We start from the raw sequence: 22,636 nt of genomic DNA, 5'->3' as shown, positions 1-22,636 counted from the left end.
TGCTTTTTATATTGCATTTTATATATATTATTTATGTTTATGGCTTAATTTTATATATATTATTTATGGAATACCTAGAATGCACATTTATTCTGTTTTAAAACCAATTAAGAGTTTATTACCATTAACAAATTAAAAGATTACTGATAGAATTAAAAAATAATATTTAAAATCAAATCACAAATACTTTAAGACAATGTTAGTTGTTTTAATGCATTCACACTTTCATTCTGAATTTAAGATACATGGTCTACTTATATATAACTAAATACTTTTAAGGTCATAATAAACAGAATTAAATATATTTTAATGTAGCAGACAAAGAAGAAATTTGTCCTTTGAAACCACAGTCAGACCTTGTATAGTTGATCATGAAAAACCTTTTAAATTTTTTTTCTATGTGTCTGATAATTAGTTGCCATTAGTTTGGCGTCAAACATTTTAAAGATTGTTGTTCTATAAGTGTATTACAACATCATCATGTGTTTGTCTTATGTAAACTAGTGTTATTGAATTTGTTAGAGGTTTTATGTCTGAAAACATTTCATCTTGCCACTTTATTACCAGCTATTACTTTGCTTATTGTCAACCACATTGTTAATTCTTTTGCTGTTTTCTTATTCTTACCACTAAGTTAAAACGACTAATATTTTGTCTGTTTAGATAATTCTTCTGTTTAAGATTTCCAATACCTTTTCCATACTACTACAGGGTTGTTTAACAACCTTCATTACTAATATGAAGGTTTGGAAATAATGAGTGGATGCACTCTTTTAAAATGTTGTATACATGCCCTCATGATCTCAATAGTTGTTTGTAAGAAACTACATGGTCAGTCTGAAACAAACAAGTAATAAATGAAGCATTCAAATCATGTCAGAATAATTTGAAATTTGAAATCTCTAGATAGAGAAGTCCTTTTTTGCATGAAATCTGTAAACCATTACTGGAACAAGATTGCATGATTTGAAAATCACCAAATATAGACATCTAGAGGTGTGGCATTAGTTTTACTTTACTTTACTATATTTCTGAATCTATCAGACATTTGATAATGCATTTACAATGATGAGATGTTCTCAAGAGTTATTTTTTCTGATAAAAGGTAGATAACCCAGTTTGAACAATTACCCATCTCCTAATGCAAATGTTTTTTTCATTGATGTTTCTATTTTCTTATTCACAGAAGTAACAATCAGGATATTCATATTTTTATACAACCCCAAAAAATTTTGTATAATGGTATGATGTTGTCGTCGTTGTCCGAATAATAACTTTAGTTTAAGTGAATAGATCTTCAAAGTTGGGGCGGGGGGGGGGGGATTTTTTGTTTAACATTTTTTGAAGGGCTTTCTTTTATTTCAAAATTTTTCAAATTTATTGTGCATTAGATTTGTTCGATCTTTGACCACATTAATTTTGTGCCAAAACCTATATTATGTCAAAAATTGGATCACAATCCAAATTCAGACAGAATCAAGCTTGAATATTGTGACCAAATTTGCCCCAACTGTTCAGGGTTCAACCACTGGGGTCATATAAAGCTGTGCCCTGCGATGCACCTAGTTTACATTAAACTAATGTAGTCAATAATGTTAACTTGTTTATATTAAGATAGTATTAAGATGAACTCCTGTTGTTTTAAACATGGATATAGTTTCTTGTTATTAGACAAGGATAATTTTCATATTTTGTAAATTTGTCAACCATTAGCAATACCAAGCGTATAATATTGTATTACTACTCAATAATTTTATGGATAAGTTTTTATAAAGATTTTCTCAGATATGTATTGTTATATCAAAACCATTGTCATGTTTATGATTGCTTTTGAATTGTTCAAGTATATTGTCAAAAGACTCCATGTTATAAAAATAGTCAAAAATTAAACTTGCTTTAATATACCATTTTCCACCATCAAATCAAGTATGTTTGTAAATTGTGTACCTTGAAAAGGGCACAGGCATTTGATGCAAGTTTGGAGATAGTAAATATATATGATTTTATTGTGATTTTTAAGACAAAGGTTATAGTATTCTGGATCATCATTCATCATTTGTTTTACAACAATTGTTGTGCTTGTACACTCTACATGTTTTTTTATTAGATAATAAATGAAAGAACATTCTTCTATGTTATCAAGTCTTAGTTAAGAAAATTAAATTGTGCATATAGTCGCTGTCAGCAAAAATAAACACCATGTTTTTGGTTGAAAGTTTTTTTACTACCAACCGCATTCATTCAGTGCCAATTTTACATGATGGCAACTTTAGGTATTCTGTGTTTTGAAAATCAGCGTCTCTCTTGCTGTCTTTTACAATTGATTTGTCTGCATATGACAAATAACCTAGTGCAGGGATGGATCCAGCCATTTTAAAAAGGGGGAGTTCCAGCTATATGCTCTCATTCAAATGCATTGATCGGCCAAAAAAAGGGGGGTTCCAACCGCTGGAACACCACTCCCCCTTGATCCGCCAATGTAGTGTGATTAGGGTGCTACTTTATAGCAACACAGGTGATTTTCCAATTGATATGGAAGGAGGAGGGTATACTGTTTCAACCTTGTCAGTCCAACCATCCATGTTTCACAGTTTTCTAGGTTTCTATAAATTCAGATCTTCCTCATAATAATTATTAGCTTTCATGTAAATAAAAAAAAAGACATAACAAGAAAAATTCAATGGCTTTTCTTGAATTGTATCAATAGAAATAAGGAAAGAAATATACCAACTTCACCTGCATATGGGATTAAATTTCAGATCTTCCTCATAATAATTATTAGCTTTCATGTAAATAAAAAAAAGACATAACAAGAAAAATTCAATGGCTTTTCTTGAATTGCATCAATAGAAATAAGAAAAGAAATTGGGAATATGTCAAAGAGATAACAACCACACCAATTTGTTTCACAACGCAGCCAGAAAATCCAACACCAGGCAGCTGTTTAATAATTTGCTTTATGTTAATAAATAAAACAATAATTAGAAAAGTCGGATCAAAATGCTTCAACTTTGTACTTGTTTGGCTTTATACTAGTGTTGTCAACGGTTAACCGGTTAACCGGTTAATCGGTCGAACGACCGAATACCGAATACCAAAAACGCTAACCGGTTAACTGGACCTTTTTCAATTTTGATAGATTTGATATAAATCTGTATTGAAATCAAAAAAATGGTCGCCGTGTTAATTAATTTGACAGATCAATTGTCAATTAAATTGATTGCTTTTGTTCATCCTAAAATAATCAAATTGATTAGACTTCGGGGCAGGATCTTAAAGAAACATACTTAGTATACATGTTTTTTTATCAGTAAGTTTAAATCAGTAATGAGATTAAATTTTACTAATTACTTCATTATTTCGTTTTTGATCTAACATTGTGTAAACCTACATCTAAATGTGCAAACTCCGTAGTGCAAGGGTTAGTCTTACTTTAAATTAAAAAACATGTGAAATGCAAACCAATGTGAATGTACTCAATATATACATGTTTGTACGTGTTAGAACGAGGAACACGCTTTACGAAAAAAGCAAACACAGTAAAGAAACAGGTCGTACCATGACCTATAGTTGTTAATTTCTGTGTCATTTTGGTCTCTAGTGGAGAATTGTCTTATTGGCAATCATACCACATCTTCTCTTTTTTATAATTAATCATTTCAAATTGAAACACACCGCATTATTTTCAGAACCAACAAGAGAAAAGGAAAGAATAATTGGTTTCAGACATATAACATATTCAATTTTACGAGATTAAGATTTGTTTTCAATCTGAAGTTGGTACAAACGCTATAGTTGATACGGTGTATTAGTTATTAAAAGTCAAACTACGCCAGGAATCCTCACGGACAAGTCTTATAATGCTAAAGGAAAAACTTCAATTCCAAAAGCGTATTTATGTCTCGGATGAAAGGCTTTCAAATGACACTCATACCACATCTTATAGCTATGTGGAGGATTCTATTGATAAGGCTCTCAAACACCAACTAAACTACCGGTTAACCGGTTAATCGGTCGAACGATTATCCGAGTAACCGGTTAGGCAAACGTGTACGATTTGACAACACTACTTTATACATATTTCATTATGAGCGTCACTGATGATTATTATGTAGACATAATGCGCTTCTGGCATACTAAATTATAATCCTGGTACCTTTGATAACAATTGGTCATCAGATATTAAACTTATTTTGTCACACATTGACTTGGAAGATTATTTTCATCAAAAACAAACTTGCGATATTTCTCTTGTAAAACCTTTTCATGTTGTGTTCCACTGAATGGGAAAACTCTATTGCAAACTTTCCGAAATTGCGGACATATAAAACATTCAAATCAAAATATAAATGTGAAACATATGTTGGACTGAACCTCTCTCGTTCTGAACGTTCTATACTGGCACAATTTAGATGCGGCATACTTCCTTTAAGGAACGAAACTGGACGGTTCGTCCGAGAAGCAGAAGCTGACCGCATTTGCAAAATGTGTGACTCAAGTGATGTTGAAAATGAACGCCTGATTGACTGTGTCTTTTACCGAGATTTAAGAAATCAACTTATATTGGATATAGAACACTCTTTTGAAGACCTTTCTAAAGATGAACAATTTAAACTTCTTTTCTGCAATTATCCTAGAAAAACTGCTAAAAAAATTTTAACAAAGCATTTAATAAAAGAAAAAACTTTTTGTATAGGAATAATCAAACATAAATAAAAGTACTGTCGTGCACATGTACAAACGACCTTGCAGACTGTTTGCAGGACCTAATTGCTTACAGTGACACACTAATACTGTTTGGAACAACAAGAACAGTAAAATAAGTTCAAATTTCACAGAGATAGTGCTCAATCATGTGAAATATCGCAAGAACTATTTGAGAAATCATCATCTATAATATCCTTCATTAGTATGCAAATTCCGTGAACTTAGTCCTCATCGAATCACATTGCCATTCGTATTTACAAAAGAAAGGTAACTAAATCATACTTCTGAATGTGAGTTCGTGGTCTAGTGGTTAAGACCGATGGCTACAGTGCTGAAGGTCCCGAGTTCGATCCTCACTCGGGATGCTATAAATGTCAGTACACAAGAAGGGTGATTTTCACCTCTCACACACATCTCTGGTACCCAGACCGAAGTTTAAACTAGCATGGGTACTATGGGGGCCTCGGTTGGTCTAAGTTGCTCCCGACTTTGACCTGGAGATCAATCTGCTGATATCTCTTCGGTTTGTCTGTTCCCGCCGAGCAGCCCGGTGGTTTTCTCCGAGTACTTCGGCTTCCTCCACCAAAATAACAGACCCTGCCCGGTGTCCTAACACTCCTTGTTGATGGAGTGGGGATTGTCCTTGTTAATATTAAACATTGTAAATACGTTAGAGACACATCTCCATTAATTCCGATAGGGAGTGTACATGGATTCCACTGTACCCTCGCAGCTCTCGAGGGGTTCTTCGGATATCGGGGGAATCTACAGTACATACATAAAATTGAGAATGGAAATGGGGAATGTGTCAAAGAGACAACAACCCGACCAAAATAAAAAACAACAGCAGAAGGTCATCACCAACAGGTCTTCAATGTAGCGAGAAATTCACGCACCCGGAGGCGGCCTTCAGCTGGCCCCTAAACAAATATATACTAGTTCAGTGATAATGAACGCCATACTAATTTCCAAATTGTACACAAGAAACTAATATAAAAATAATACAAGACTAACAAAGGCCAGAGGCTCCTGACTTGGGACAGGCGCAAAAATGCGGCGGGGTTAAACATGTTTGTGAGATCTCAACCCTCCCCCTATACCTCTAACCAATGTAGAAAAATAAACGCATAACAATACGCACATTAAAATTCAGTTCAAGAGAAGTCCGAGTCTGATGTCAGAAGATGTAACCAAAGAAAATAAACAAAAAGACAATAATACATAAATAACAACAGACTACTAGCAGTTAACTGACATGCCAGCTCCAGACTTCAATTAAACTGACTGAAAGATTATGATTTCATCATATGAACCTCAGGCACAATTCTTCCCGTTAGGGGTTTAGTATTATACCATCATAACATATATGAGAAGAACATAACCCGTGTCATGCCAACAACTGTTTTTAGAATAAATGTCTTTAGTTCCGACGCAAAGACCTTATCAGTGACTCAATATTAACGCCAAAATATGCAATCTTTAATGACTTGACAACAGTATCGTAATTATATCCCTTCTTAATCAGTCTATTTAAAGGTTTTGTAAGTTTCTGAGGTGAATACTGACACCTTTGTGCTTTATAAAGAATATTTCCATAAAAAATTGGATGTGAAATACTTGAACGTATAAAAAGTCTGCATGTTGAGCTATATTTACGAATGATGTCTTTATACCGATGATAAAATTTAGTAAAAGTTTTGACTAGTTTGTGATATCGAAAACCCTGGTGTAATAATTTTTTAGTAATACATAAATTTCTCTCGTTAAAATCTAAAACATTGTTACAAACACGAGCGAATCGTACAAATACATACATACATACATACATACATACATACATACATACATACATACATACATACATACATACATACATACATACATACATACATACATACATACATACATACATACCTTTATCTCAACATGTGAATAAGTTTGTTGTGAATAGTGATTTACATATTGCTATATTATTCGCGTATTTTGTTAAGAGTGAACAAAAGATAAACAGGCTAGACAGAGAAACAAGTGACCAGTATGCTAGAGTTTCTTATTGACAACATATTTGTTGAATTTAGAGATAACAGAGGGACAGTCAAACTCATAAATCGAAAATAAACTGACAACGCAATGGCTAAAAATGAAAAGGACAAACAGACAAACAAAAGTACACATGACACAACAAAGAAAACTGAAGAATAAACAACACAAATCCCACCAAAAACTAGGGATGATCTCAGGTGCTCTGGAAGGGTACGCCGATCCTGCTCCACATATGGCACCAGTCTTGTCGCTTATGAGATAACAAATCCGTTAAATAGTCTTAATTCGGTAGGTTATATTTATGGAAGGGAAGGGAATTGTATTTACGAGGTAAGGAACATTTCCAATATCATTTGTGAAACGGTCAACCACTTGTGATGGCATCCGTCAAATTTACATAGAGGTGATTTCAACTTCACCATATAGAAATTTTTCGACATTTATTTTCGGCATACCTATGGGAATGGACTATGCACCTTTCTTTGTCGACCTCATACGAAACGGGTGTTCTTGTTGGGCACTTGCAAAAAACAAGTAGATCAAAGAAGCCAGGTTATTTAATTCGCATTCAGATATATGGATTATGTTCTTTCAATTGATAATCCAAGCTTTTCTGATTGGTTCGAGATTAACATATCCTTCAGAACTAGAAATAAACTTCTTCCGCCTCACTTTCAGAATTTAACCTCGGATTTGAAACACACAGTCATCAAAGTGCCAGAATATATGACAAACGAGACGATTTAATTCTGAAATTATCACCCCCCCCCCCCCCCTTCCCTCTTAGTAGCAATATACCAACTTCCCCTGCATATGGGATTACATTTTCCAACTTATTCAGTATTCAAGAGCTTGCAGCTATTGCCTATTATACTTTATAAAACGTCACCAGTGTCTGAACAGAAAGTTGATGAACCAGGGGTATGTCAAAAGAACGACTCGTCCTTTTAAAAAAAATCATCGGAAGATACAAAGTAGATATAGGAAGATGTGGTGTGAGTGCCAATGAGACAACTCTCCATCCAAATAACAATTTAAAAATTAAACCATTATAGGTTAAGGTACGGCCTTCAACACGGAGCCTTTGCTCACACCGAACAACAAGCTATAAAGGGCCCCAAAATTACTAGTGTAAAACCATTCAAACAGGAAAACCAACGGTCTAATCTATATAAACAAAACGAGAAACGAGAAACACGTATATATTACACAAACAAACGACAACTACTGTACATCAGATTCCTGACTTAGGACAGGTGCAAACATTTGCAGCGGGATTAAACGTTTTAATGGGCCCAAACCTTCTCCCTTTTTCTGAAACAATAGCATAACATCACAACATAGAAAAACATACGATAAAATATCTTTTAAAAATATAATTGGCAGACTTAACTCAATAAAAAAACGTATGATTACACAATGAACGAACAAATTTGATCTGCGATATCTGAATACAAATGCACAGTTAATTAAATATTAGAGACAAACATTCATGACCAAAAGGCTAACAAACAAATTCAAACACACTGAGAAATATTTAACCAATCAATTTTCACTTTAGAAAAAAACCGGTTTTTTATAATCTTGAAGTTTATACAAATGTTGTAAGAATAAGTGAAAAATTGAAGATATTACAAATAATCAAAGCTGGTATACAGACAAGATCCATATAAATAAAAAATGACAAAAAAGCATTATAAACAGTATCAACAGGTCGAATTAACAAGAAAATACGATTTGAGAGTACTCGCAGTTACTGACAGCTAGTTAAAAGCCAAAACCAATTAATAGTAAAAAATCATGCATCAGAGACTAAAATCGACTAAAACTTTAAAGACCTTGTTTCTGGGGGATATATTAATGGAACCCAATCAGAATAGATCGGATTGTTTATGGAAAGAACATCATCAATTTACATTCAAGTGAAATTAAACAATATGGCTTCTTTGATCCTTTTGTTTTTGACAAGTGTGTTCCAATAGAAATGCCGACAATTTGTTGGAAAAGTTTACACCCTCCTAACTCAACAAATATGTTGCCGATAAGAAACTCAAGCATACTGATCACTTGTTCTTCTGTGTAGCATGTGTTACCTTTTGTTTGTCACTATTAACGAATTATGCCTTATGATATCCCAAAGTAATAAATTTATCGCGTATGCTATAACTTTTATGTTGAAAGGCATTGTGAATTATTTCTTTCAGGCGATTTTTCAATTTTACATTGGGAAACATGTAAGAGCAAGTACGTTAATTTGTCCAAAATTTAATAAATATACCAAAACAAAGTTAACATAATATTTTATGTTCTTTGATAAATTATATTTCAGTAGCCATCAGAGAAAATGGATCAAAATAGAGATACAACTATGTAACAACAACCTGTTGTCTAAAAAGCCCATTGAAGTCGATATATATATAATTTTAAACGCTCAAATTTGGTTCTTTGCCATATATCAACTGTTCGAGAACTTGGATTTCTCTATGAGCATTACCCTCAAGATGCAGTTCGCTTATTTTAGTTTTTGGTTGTCTTCTTGGTGTATTAGAACAAACATCTGATAATTTTAGAAAATGTCTTATTATCTTTTTTATGATTCATACAAATTTATTCGAGAAGCGGCATCATTGACTAAGTGTATTTTTGTTTGTTATACTTTTTTAGTTAGAAAAAAGAGGAAATTTACTTAAATCTCAGTAAAATTCATAAAGGAAAGTTCTGATCAAACGCCAAACAAACAAAAACTCAAACACATCAAACAAGTGGATAACAACTGTCATATGGTGGTAAAGGCATTTTCTTATGCAGAAAATGGTGGATAAAATCCTGGTTTTAAAGTTAGCTAATCTCATATGTATGACAGACGCTTCAAATTCCATTATATTAATTTTTTCTAGGTTTGATTGATTTCCTATTAAAGTTAATCATAGTTGTCGCTATAAATAGTGTCCTATAGCATGGCTTAATGTGGTACCTAACACTACAGGGAGATAACTCTGTAAAGTCAGCTAAACGTTTTAATTATGTTGTGTTGTAAATTAAAGGAATATCAAGCTTCTCAATGATCAAAATTGGTGTTTGTCAAACTGCTATATAACCAGTGTAATTTTTCTGACCAAACGGTTGGTTCAAAATTTTTGAAATTTTCATATTTTTGTTAAAGGGTCAAAGTAAGTACTTCGATAAAATTTTATGAAAATTAAACGAGCCAAATTAATTTTAGTGCATGTGTTGGGTACCACCTTAAATGGAAAGATGTCAGTACAAAAAATGTAGCATAGCAATCTAAAACACCAAGAAACTCAAACCCTGACAAAAACTAGGAGGGATCTCAGGTGATTCAAAAGTGAGAGCAAAATGATCCTGTTCAACGTGTGGTACACACTGTGTTGTTTATGTAATTACAATATTGGTGACAAGTATGATTCAGAATTTCACATTGCATGGGGTTAACGTGGATAATATTTTAGACACGACAATTTGAACATGTCCGTTGCCATCTGAGAAACAGACATTGCATTCGATAGATTGTTGAAAAAAAACCTTCTTTACGACCAAACGTAACTAATACGCTTTCAATCTAGATATTAATTTAGCATATTATTAATGTCAATTGGAAGGATTTTTTATTTTTAGAAATAAAGTGATTTTTCACTATAAAGAACATCCTATGTGTTAAGGGCTTAGTCTATGGTGACAATAACGTATTTGTCACGGAGGTAAAAGATTTCTGTAACATGTGATCATGTATTTATATTCATGTATCCATTCAGTTTTATAATTCTGTTTTATATCAACGACCGCACATGTCTTAGTCAATTCGACTTATAATAGGATGCCCAGTATCGAAAAAAGACGTCTAACACACGGCTATAGTTATATGCAAACGATTGGAAATTCATTAAAATTTCCAATCATGAATGTCGTCGTAAACTACCGTGATCAAGTTTTTAAAAATGTTGTGGTTTCTTACGGTACCCGAAAATACCTCCTCATACAAGCCATCTTCAACACGAAAATAAAATTATTGCTTTCTGTGTTGTTTGTTCAAATAATCCTTATCATTTAGCTGAAAAACTAAATTTATCATAAAAACGAAAGCTGAAAAGATTTCTATAATTTAAGTATAAGTATTTATAATTTTAGAAAGACTATTTTTTCGCTGAAATTTACCACATTTTGAACGAAAGAACATGTATTGCTTGTTACTTTCACGGGATTTTTTTTCTCTGATTACACCAATAAGACATGGTTCATATGTGTGCCAAATATCTTTTGTGTAATGTTAATCGGTGAGTAGAAAATAGCAATTTAAAACAAAAAAAATGTGATAATTCTGTCGTGATTCAAACACGCCTTTAGTCGTGCCGTTAATCATTTTGTAGCTTACACTATCAGTTCATTAACTAGGACAATTGTCACTTAATTCATTTCTCTTATTTGCCAATTGTATGGTCGAGTTGTATGTTTTGAATATTCATGTAAGTTTGAAAATCGTTGTTTTGTTTTAGAATTTTTTTTGTTGGTTTGTACAACTTTTATTGTTTTTTTGAATTAATAGTTTTGTTATAATTGTAATATACAAATCAAATACTTCGAACACGTTTCAGACCCGGAATATGACACACATTCACGAGGTTTGTAAAGCGTTATTTTCGTGCAACGTGGTCGCCGTTTTTTATTTCACGTTCAACGTGTTTTTTGTCGAGCCTGCGACTTTAGTTGCAGAAAGCTCGACATAGGGATAGTGATCCGGCGGCGTCGGCGGTGTTAGCTCACTTCTTATAAAAAGCTTTATATTTTAGTAGGTGGAAGACCTGGATGCTTCATACTTTGTATATAGATGCCTCGTGTTACGAGGTTTCCGTCAGTCACATCGTCAATGTCCTTGACCTCATTTTCATGGTTCAGTGACTACTTGAAAAAAAAGTTAAGATTTTTTATAATGTTTAATTCTCTCTTAATAGTAGTAATATAATAACTATATTTGGTTTGTGCGTACCTTGCAAGGTCCTCATGCCCGTCAGACCGTTTTCACTTGACCCCGACCTCATTTCTTGGATCTGGGAACAAGGTTAAGTTTTGGTGGTCAAGTCCATAACTCAGATACTATAAGCTATAGGTCTTGTATATTTGGTGTATGGAAGGACTGTATGGTGTACATGTCCAACTGGCAGGTGTCATCTTACCTTGACCTCATTTTCATGGTTCAGTGGTTATAATAGTTAAGTTTTTTTTGTTTTGGTCTGTTTTTCTTATACTGTATGCAATAGGTCTACTATATTTAGTGTATGGAATGATTGTAAGGTGTACATGTTCAACTGGCAGGTGTCATCTGACCTTGTCCTCATTTTCATGGTTCAGTGGTTATAGTTAAGTTTTTGTGTTTTGGTCTGTTTTTCTTATACTGTATGCAATAGGTCTACTATATTTGGTGTATGGAATGATTGTAAGGTGTGCATGTCTAGCTACCAGGTGTCATCTGACCTTGACCTCGTTTTCATGGTTCAATAGTCAAAGTTAAGTTTTTGAGTTTTGGTCTTTTTTCTAATTCTATATGCAATAAGTCAACTATATTTCGTGTATGGAAAATATTTTATGATCTAATTGTCAGTTGCGCACGTTTTATTTGACCATGACCTCCTTTTCATGGTACATTGCTCATGTTGCTCAGTGTTAAATTTTTGTGTTTTGGTCTGTTTTTCTTAATTTATAAGCAACAGGTCAACTATATTTGTTGTATGGAAGAATTATTAGCTGTACATGTCTGCCTGGCATTGTCCATCTGACCTTGACCTTATTTTTATATGATATGTTGTAGAGTGGAATTTAGCATATTTTTGTAAATGTAAATTTGGATATATTGATTAAATATATGTATAATTTCAGTCGGTTGATTTTATGAATTAGAATGAAATTATTTTCTTCTGAATTGTCTGCCCATATAGGTGGCGTTTAGGTTAAGTGGTTTGTGTGATTTGGCGGTTAAATCATTCGGCACGACAGGGTCTACTCGATATGTCACGTTAATTTTTACATCCATGCTATTTGATATTAGTTTGTATCATGCATTAAGAGATCGATTGTTTACAAATGTTTGTGTGTATTGAAATACTAATACATATATATATATCTAGCGGGAAGGCTAGAGTGCAGGCGATTTGGTGTCACGATATCTCAGTAGCATAGGTTCGTATCCCGCCGAGGGAAGAACAAGAATTTGCGGAAGCAAATTTACAGATCTAATTTTGTTGATGTTTAGACGAGTTGTATATATATCTATATAAATGATGACTTTTCGTACTGATTCGAAATTTGTATACAATAAATATCATTTAATGGTTGTTATTAAACCAGCCCTCGGCTCTGTCGTGTGGTATTGCACTTTACTATTTTTTGTTATTTGTTAGTATGATTATTATCAGTGGTTGTGGTATATGGTTGTTAACGGAAGAAGAATGGAATAAAAATGTTTTTCATACGATTGATATTATAGTTACAAATTGAATGGTATTTAATTTGTACAGTCTGATTACTGTTAAACTGACCAGTGTACCTGTTTGTCTATGTTACCTTGATTTCTATATTTAGAATCTTAATTAAGGCTATATTTCTTATGGATAGTGATTTTGGTCACACAGATATAGGAAGATGTGGTGTGAGTGCCAATGAGACAACTCTCCATCCAAACAACAATTCAAAAATTAAACCATTATAGGTTAAAGTACATGTTCTTTTTGGAGTGAAAATTCTATTGTTCTGGACACTCTTATTCCAACTGTCATACTGAACAGATATACTTCACAGTTTTGGAGTTTGCAAATTGTCTTATATAAATGGTCTTATTGCTGAATCTTTTGGGAATCCATATTTCTACTTTACAGGTAAGTTGTATATACTTTTCTCACATTATTTTAATAGTCCTAGAGTTTTTAACAGAGTATGCAAGATTTGGTGAGATTGATTGGATTGAATGGAGAAATGAATCTGCAGTATGAATATGACCTTTATGAATGATAAATACAATTAATTAACCATAACATGCTTTAAATCATTTAAGATTGATAAATGATTAAAATATTAAATAATTACTAAATAATAGATTATAATAGAGCATTGAAGTGAAATGATATTAAATAGAAAGAAAGAGTTTTCTTGTGTATAAATAAGAAGTAAATTAAATAGTTAAATATTCATTTTAAACCTTTAATTATTATGTTTTAATATCTAAAGGAACAGATTTTCTTATTTTTGGTATGTGTTCATATTATAGACATGGAACACAGTTACACAGTACAATGTAGTTATAAATTTATATTTATCTTCAGGTTAATATTTGATGTACATGTAGCCAATACACGTATGAAGTCTTGTGACCTTCAAACTAGCACTTGAGGTAAGCAAAGAGTTGTATTATGTTGTTTTATAATTTGGTTAGTTATTTGCTTATTTTGCTTACTTTGCGTTGCTGAGTTGCTGCATGTAGATTTTTTAATGTTTTGCCGTTTTGCTTAGTTTATTAATTACTATTTATGGCATTCATGTAGAATATATTATTTACATATTAACAGAATATTTCATTAAGTTTATGAGATGCATAAACTAATATATATAAGACGCAAGTTTATGTTAAGTCTTTGAGACAGAATTGTAAATGTGAAAGAGAATATTATTTTATTTAGGATGTTAAACAGTGCAATGTACTTGTTCATAAACATGTCAGAGTTATCTATCTTTGCACCTGTATTTATAGTATGTTATAATTATGTTTTGTAGGGTCTTTATACGAGACAACCTTTAATAAAGAACCCATACATATTTACAACCGAGTCTTTATGGTGCCCATTTCCACCCGGTTTCAGCTTCATTGGTCAATGTTTAGTTTTCTTGGATAATGTTAAGTTTATGTGACAGTTGTAATAATTTTTTATATTTAGGACTTTCTACAAAATATCAATGATTAGTCAAGAAGGCGAGACATTTCAGCGTGTGCACTCTTTTTACTTTTTTATTTGACGTTCAGTTGTGCAAGATGGGTGCCTCGTTCAACGTGTTCTGCTTATTTAAATTTACGTGCATCGTTATTTTCAAGGTCTTATTTTGCGTGCTAGGTATTTTTCAAATGAAATTCAAACACTTGGCAGGGATCGTCAAGAAATATTTTTTTAAAAGCCGTAAACCAATTATATCATAAATGTGTGTACTAAATCGGGAATATCAAGTAAAACAACGAGTTAATATATACAAGAAGACAACGACTCAGTCACAAAAGGTTAACATAAAAGTATTTATTTTTTGTGCAACGTTCATTACAGAAATTATTTAATATTCACAGTCCTGTTAAAACTATGCCCATCAAGCCTTAAAGGAAGTAGGAATGAAATACAATGGCATAAAGTGTGTTATATGTCAGGTTTCTTCTTCTGAACTGCTTATTTAAAAATGTGCGAGGAATTACCACAAACAAAAACTTTATCGACGCTATGGGGGCACGGAAACAGCATGTATGTTTTAGTAAATTGCATGATGCTTCAGACATAGACCATCTTCGTACTCATGATTACAAAATATTGTACCACCATTCTTGCTATTATAAATCTTTTACTAGCAGACACAACTGTAGTTATTCTAAAACTGAATCAAGTTCTTGCTCGTCTGTAAAAGAGTTACCGGTCATATAAAGAAGGTCGTCAAATAAGTGACTGGGAAAAGTTCTTTGAGTCAGTGAGAACCAGTAGGCCATAACCAGATTTCTTTGCCAATCGATTGTTCAGCATCATGATAGATCTAAAGTTAAAATGATACATGAGGAAATCATTTATCTAGCTAGTACTGCCATTGGTGTTAATTCTTCTCAGAGGATTATTCATGTTATAAGAATTATTTTGTATGCCCGATGAAGTAGAGACTCGCATGATTTTACATGCTATTCATGTAGACTAAGTGTTCGGTGTGAAAGGAAACGGGGAAGGATAATAATAAAGTAACAAGATACAGATGTTCTGATATTATGCGTTCATTACGTCTCCTCCATGACGATATATAAGATTTTATTTTTCTGTTTCTACCTTATGAATCATTGTTTGCTATCGACTGAAAATTAAGCAGTTCATACTATTTTATAAACAATAAATGAAACATCTTCCTTTTTTTTCGTGTTTCTTCGATGCTGTTGTCAGCTTGTATTCACTTTATTAGTTTTGAATGTTCCTATGGTTTCTCACAACTTTTTGTTCGTAATAATTGTTTGTGAAATACATCGGTGTAGTATATAACCCTCTCCCTTATTATATTGTTGGAATAATTGTGATCATATATAGCCAATTGTTGCTACTTAAGGCATTTGTGTATGTAAAATGGGGTGTTTTAACAGTTTCTTATAGAAGTTTGGTTTCATTTATTTAACCACCCTTTTCTCCGTTTGCAGTTATTTTTACCTCTATAAAGGAAAGCTATTAACAGAACTTTAACTTCAACCAAGTTCGACGTTAATGTTACACAAATATCGAAACAAATCATTTATATATACTCTTTCAAACCCAATAACAGAAATTTGTTATTTACCTATAAATTAACGAACAACGAACTATCCAAAGTCGTTAAAAATACATTTTGTTTTCCACAAAATATTTAAGTTAAGATCTTAAAAATATCTTAAGATGTTTCTTGTAATGAATTGAAAACAAAAAATTCAAATTTAGAAATTGAAATATGTCAAGGTCACTGTTATTTAACAGCTGTTTGAAAATTTCAAATTTGCACCCTATATGCAATCTAAAGTCATTTTTTTACGATAAAAATAAAAAAAAAAGTCCTAAATGTAGATACAAAAGATATTTTTCTATAAATAAATGCTATATCAGTGTTAATAATAATACAAAGGATATCTAGTCGACGATAAAGAAGTTGAAAGTTAACGTTTTTAACCGTGTCGAGTGACTTTCTCTATACTTTTCCAAACCTTTCGAAAAGTTACAATATTGGATAACGCATTCATTCCTTTTCTTTTGTTAACTTTGTGATGTATAGTATTTTATGCATAACCATGTCTACCTGAGTATTTTGTATAATGTTCTTTACAAACTTACTCTACCCTCAAAGTTTAAACAGTTAAATAAGTGAACAATCTGGTGTTCAGTGGTTGACGTCTGTTTATGTGGTTCGTGAGTGTTTATGGTTTCTAGTTTTTTGTATTGATTGGACCATTGGTTTTCCCATTTGAATGGTTTTCCACTGCTAGTTTTTGGAGCCCTTTATAGCTTGCTGTTCGATGTGAGTCTAGGCTCCATGTTGAAGACCATAACTTGACCTATTATAGTTTACTTTTATAAATTGTGAATTGGATTGAGAGTTGTCGCATTGGCACTCATACCACATTTACCTATATCTACTTAGTTTATGCTACAAAAATGAAGAAGATATAATTAAGGCACATACATACAGAATGTGGCAGGATTAAACATGTAAGCGGGATTCCAACCCCCCCCCCCCCCCCCCCCCCCCCCCCCCCGCTAACCTGGGACAGTGGTGTAACATTACAACATAAGAACGAACTATGTTCCGAGCTATGTTAGTTCATTTCAAACTACTAATGTTGGTAATGTTGTTTGCGTTATATGTCAATTTACTATACGACTACATAATACCCTTTTTATTATAAATAGCTCATGCAATTCTCTTACGATTTTTTTTACCTTGATCTGTCTTTACCTACTCGGGTTATAGGGACTATGAAAATATGTTACCTATATAGTTACTGTCGCTATAACTCAACAGTTACATACATTTGAATAGTTTCATACATCGACATGTCTAATGTTCTTTGTATATGTCTTAACTTGTTAACCACCGATATTACCTGTTCCACACACCTAATCATATCTAGCAAGTGTATATATCCTGATATGTTTTGGTCGTGAATCAATTTACTTTATTATCCTTTTTACAGGTACACTTTTAAATAGTTAAATAGATCAGAAAATTTAATGCTGTTGACCCTAGTACAGACATTTTTTAGCAACTATTTAAAGCTGTCTTACATTGCTGTATTGTAAATTTTGTCACCTAATAAAGAAATATAAGCGGCTTATTTTGCATGTACCCTGATTTATGTATGCCTTCAATCAATATGGGTCAAAATGTGCATTTATATTCAATAAAGGTATTAAATTTACAACGGTGTGAATTTATTACAATTATACTTTGAAATGTAGTATAATACTGATAGTGATAGGATAAGTTTAAAATTCTACATTTCGTTTAACAAAATTCATTAATGATCCGGAAAGGTTATTTTATTTCCGTATACGACCGGGATTTAAATAACCTTGTCATAACAACTTGCACACAAAACAAATCAAAATGGCTCAGGCTGCTTCTAAAACGTGTGAGATATGTGCTTCTGGACCTGGACTTAACTACTGTGAACAGTGTGACCAGTTGTTTTGTGGTGGATGTAAAACATCTCATTTACGGACGAAGATAAGCAAAAGCCATACATTTCTAAGTGGTCCAAATAGCAACCCAGAAGTTAAACTATATTGTAAAGAACATGATGAAAACTTCATATATTATTGCATGAAGTGCGATGCACCAATATGTAAAATATGTGTGATTAAAAAACACAAATCACATGATTTTGCAGAAATCAAGGAATCAACTGAAGGGATTAAAGCTGAGGTCAAAATGGTGATCGACAATAAGATGAAAAACCTACAGTCAACGATTGCAGGTATTGACAAAGGCCTAAATCAATATCAGGCTGATGTTAAAGGAGTCATCGACGCTATCAGAGAAGAAGGGAGACACTTAAAAGAGCTGATTGATCAGAAAGTTGAAAGTATGGTTAAAACAGTGAAAGCAAAAGAAACCAAAAATCTTCAAATTTTACAGTCCATTGAAAATGAGATTAAAACAACTTTGGATAAAGCAAAGAAGCAAGAGAAGTTTTATCAAGACACACAGGGGATTAAAGATACCTCGAAAATAATACAAAAGCTCAAACAAATTAAGTCACAAATGGATCAAATAGAACAAATGCATGTTCCTATTATGCCATCAGTCAAATATGCGAAACAAAAATTAGCTAAAGGAAAAATAGAGAACCTAAGAATAGGCGAATTAACTTTTAGGCAAGTTTGTTCTTAATTATTAATTTATATAAAGTTTTTTGAAAACTGATGTTAGATTTCTCGTTGTTTTTTTCTCGGGTTATTTTGCCATGTCGTTATCAGTTTCTCTTCGACTTCAAGAGATTGAATAAAAATGGCATCTTCCGCCTCTTTTTGTCAATCATATTTTCGTAAATCAGACAATCAAAAGGTCTTCACTAAATTAAACTATTGATAATTCAATGCAATGTTAAACACATCTGATGAAAATTTCTTAAATTGCAAGCTGTTTTCTGTGATCAAAATGGAAATGTAGGTTATTAAATTGAATTGAATTATCAGTATTATCATTAGTGGAATAACAAGCTAAATCTATAGGTTGGCTGTTGGAATAAAAATATATGTTTACAGTACAAACAGGAATTTCAGTAGGATCCAGAACCCTTGTAGTACAAATCGAAATTCAAATGTTTATAATTAAGTACATGCTGTTGTGTGGATTGATCTTTGCTACAATAATAAGACCAAACAAAATAGGTTTTCTTCCTAAGTCATATATTGCGTTGTACTGTTTTTCATCTCTATAATTATATTTGGTCCAAATGGTTTTGATTCCACTGGAACTATTGGTGAGTATGTTATGATCAAAACGCGCATGTGGTATATATATATAGATTATAACATTACATATTTCATATCAGACCCTTTATTAGCCATAGGTCAAAATAAGATACCTTTGAGAATTAATAATAAACATTTTGAAACATTGTCTTATTGTAGCGCAGATTATTGATATGAGAGTTAATTGTCTGATTTACAGTGACTTGACTGTTAGTGTTGCTATCCACCAATTGCAACTCATTCAAAATTTTGACCAAATTGCAATTTGTTTTATAAAATCAAATTGTTCAACTGGTCAGAAATTTCAACCAACTGCTGTAGAAACTAAGTCCAAACTAAGCTTTCATACAGAGTTTCTTTCTAAAAGTATTTTATATTTATAAGAATCAGACATTATATGAATTAAAACATTTTGACTGAACAATTTGTTCAATATTCTGATCAGTTGAACAATTTGGTTTATTAAAACAAATTTTAATTTGGTCAACATTTTGAATAAGTTGCAATTGGTGGAGAGCAACACTAACAGTCAAGTCACAGTAAGTGAGTAATCAAATAAGAAGTTACGTCAAATTGTTGAAAGTTACTGTATGTAGAAGTATTTAAATAAGATAAATTTTTTTGTAGAGATTCAACACCTAAACAAGAGATATTCACATGCAGTAACTGCAGGTAAGTGTGATGTTACGTAGTTTTCTTTTGGACGAGAACTAAAAAACAAGTACAAGTGCAAAGTCCATTATGAAATAAGACATGCAAATTTGAAAAACAAAAATATGTAAAACACATAATATTGAAATGTATTAATTTATTCTTATCCTCTTTTCCCTACATCGGGATTAATTACAGCTTAATAATTTAGATATCGATACCTGTCTGTCGCATCTCATGGCATTTACATTTATCATATAAAAACGAAGATGTCGTATGATTACCAATGAGACAACTATCCACAAAAGACCAAAAAGACACAAACATTAATATATATTTCACGCTAATCCATGTACTCATTTAAAGGTCATTATGAGCTTGAAAAGGGGAGTTAGCGATGCTCGTTATACAAGAACGTTTTTACAATGTTTTAAGATATACACAGCAGAAGTTTTGCGAGCCCCATCACAAATGGGTTAACCGAGACGGTTTGTTAATGTCTCAATTAACCGTATATATTAGCACCATGGTATCGTAGTTTAAGATCTTTGGATAGGAGGATAGATATCTTAACTGTAATTTTAACTATTGTGACATACTTTTACATGGTATGGACTCAGATGGGAATAATGCATGTATATCAGAAGAAGCATAACACATCAACTCTTCATAATGAAAGTAATGTGATGACCTTGGTTGTCATTTTGATTCGTTTTCTTTATGGAATTTTGAGAATTGGGCACCTGTCAATTGAAAGACGAACTAAGATTGGGATCTCGATGCTAGTTGATTATTGTTAATTTATCGATTTGTTTTCGTTTTAGTTATCTTAGCCCATTATATTCATGTCGACCATTTCTGTTGTTCTTGTGGCGAAATCAGACGAACACGGAATCACTTTCTATAACTTTAACCAAATATCTAACAGTCATTTACAGTATGTACAGTTTGTCAAATTCAATAGATACCACATTGGAATAAACTGCTAAATAATCCTTCTTTTCTTTCTAGTTCAACTGATAATACTCCTATACTCATGTTACTACTATTTTTACAATGATATCTATAATACTAAAATTACGAGGTCAAATTTGGCAGCCGTTATCGGGTAAAAACGACAAATCAAAGAATTCAACTTTAGATATAGCTCATATAGGACAATGGTGTAGATTAAAAATGACACCACTCCAGACCCTTGTGTTCCCCACATAATTAATATTGCCAATAATTAATAAGTTCCGGGTCGAATCCGATACCGATACCAATATTATATTCATCTGTTACCTATTACAATGTATTACCTTATCTGTACGTTCCGCATCTGACAGGCGCACCACCAAACGGTGTATTTAGGATTTTGCTATATACACGGGCCATAATCAAAGGGTTGACACTATTAGAATCAATCATTGTCAAATTGTTCCCTATTGTAGTATTTCAATCAGTAAGACTTTCTAAGATAACAATACGAATGCTAAAAATCTGGACTTAAAATATAGGTATACAGTTTTCAATTTGTTAGCGGGCATGACGTAAAGAATTCAACTTTATTTAAAACTAATATAGGACAATGCTTTAAAACATACTCCATTCCAGGAACTTTTGTTTGCCAAATAATTAATATTACCAATAATTGATAGGTTCCAGGTCGACGGGCTCAAACAGAAAGATTTTGAAAGCAGAGAAAACTGTGTATCTTATAATCGGCATGACTTTATCAGATGACAATACCAATACTTAATTAAATAAGGCTTACGCATAGCTATATAATTTTATTCAATCACGGAGCCGCGATATCACGGGTGTGTTCTAGTTATTCATAAAAACACACTAGCTTATATACCAATATTATAAGAAAATTCTAAATCTAGAAACATCTATAAATATCTAGAGAATTGATGAATAATCTATTTTTAGTAACCGGGTAAATTCCAGAATTTGCTATCACTTTCTGAAACAAAATATTCACATTGACTTTCACTATCCATCTTAAATGTTCTACTAGCATGATGCATTTACTATAATTAAAACGACAGTGTAATTTTACATAAACAATGTCGAATAAAAGTCCAATGTCATTATATTTGCGTACACCTGTATGAAACAATCTGTATGGAATGTACACGGAATATAGTAGGAAAATTGCTTTGAAATCCTAACAGAAAAGAGTGATATTCTAGTCAGACAGTAGTAGGAATCCACACGGAAAATAGCCGAAAAATTTAAATAAGCAGGAATTTTGTATATTCCTACCAGGAATATGCAAATTAGCAGGAATACTTTGGTAGGAAAATAAAATTCCTACTAGAAAACCTGGAAGGAATTTTTTTAAATTCCACCCAGAAAAAAAAAATTTCTAGTAGGAATCTGAAAATATACAAAATGTAAGTGTATATTGACAAATACACAACTGGGTCAATGATAAGTTTGAATCTCAACCAACAACAAAGAACAAAGGAAATTCATGGAATAAATTCATTTTTTGAAAAAATGGACTTTTGAAT

General features: G+C 32.3%; 1 protein-coding gene across 1 annotated transcript; it reads left to right on the top strand.

The window, feature by feature from the left end:
• The first annotated feature begins 18,111 nt into the window (after positions 1–18,111).
• LOC134697831 (protein wech-like) lies at positions 18,112–21,192 on the top strand. The gene is made up of 3 exons (XM_063560118.1): positions 18,112–18,881; positions 20,109–20,153; positions 21,144–21,192. Exons 1-3 carry the CDS (start codon positions 18,112–18,114, stop codon positions 21,190–21,192), a joined length of 864 nt encoding a protein of 287 aa, XP_063416188.1.
• Positions 21,193–22,636: the final 1,444 nt, after the last annotated feature.

This window comes from Mytilus trossulus, chromosome 14 (assembly GCF_036588685.1).
Source record: "Mytilus trossulus isolate FHL-02 chromosome 14, PNRI_Mtr1.1.1.hap1, whole genome shotgun sequence".
In the NCBI taxonomy this organism is placed as follows: Eukaryota; Metazoa; Mollusca; class Bivalvia; order Mytilida; family Mytilidae; genus Mytilus; species Mytilus trossulus.
This window is presented reverse-complemented; position numbering and strand designations above follow the sequence as displayed.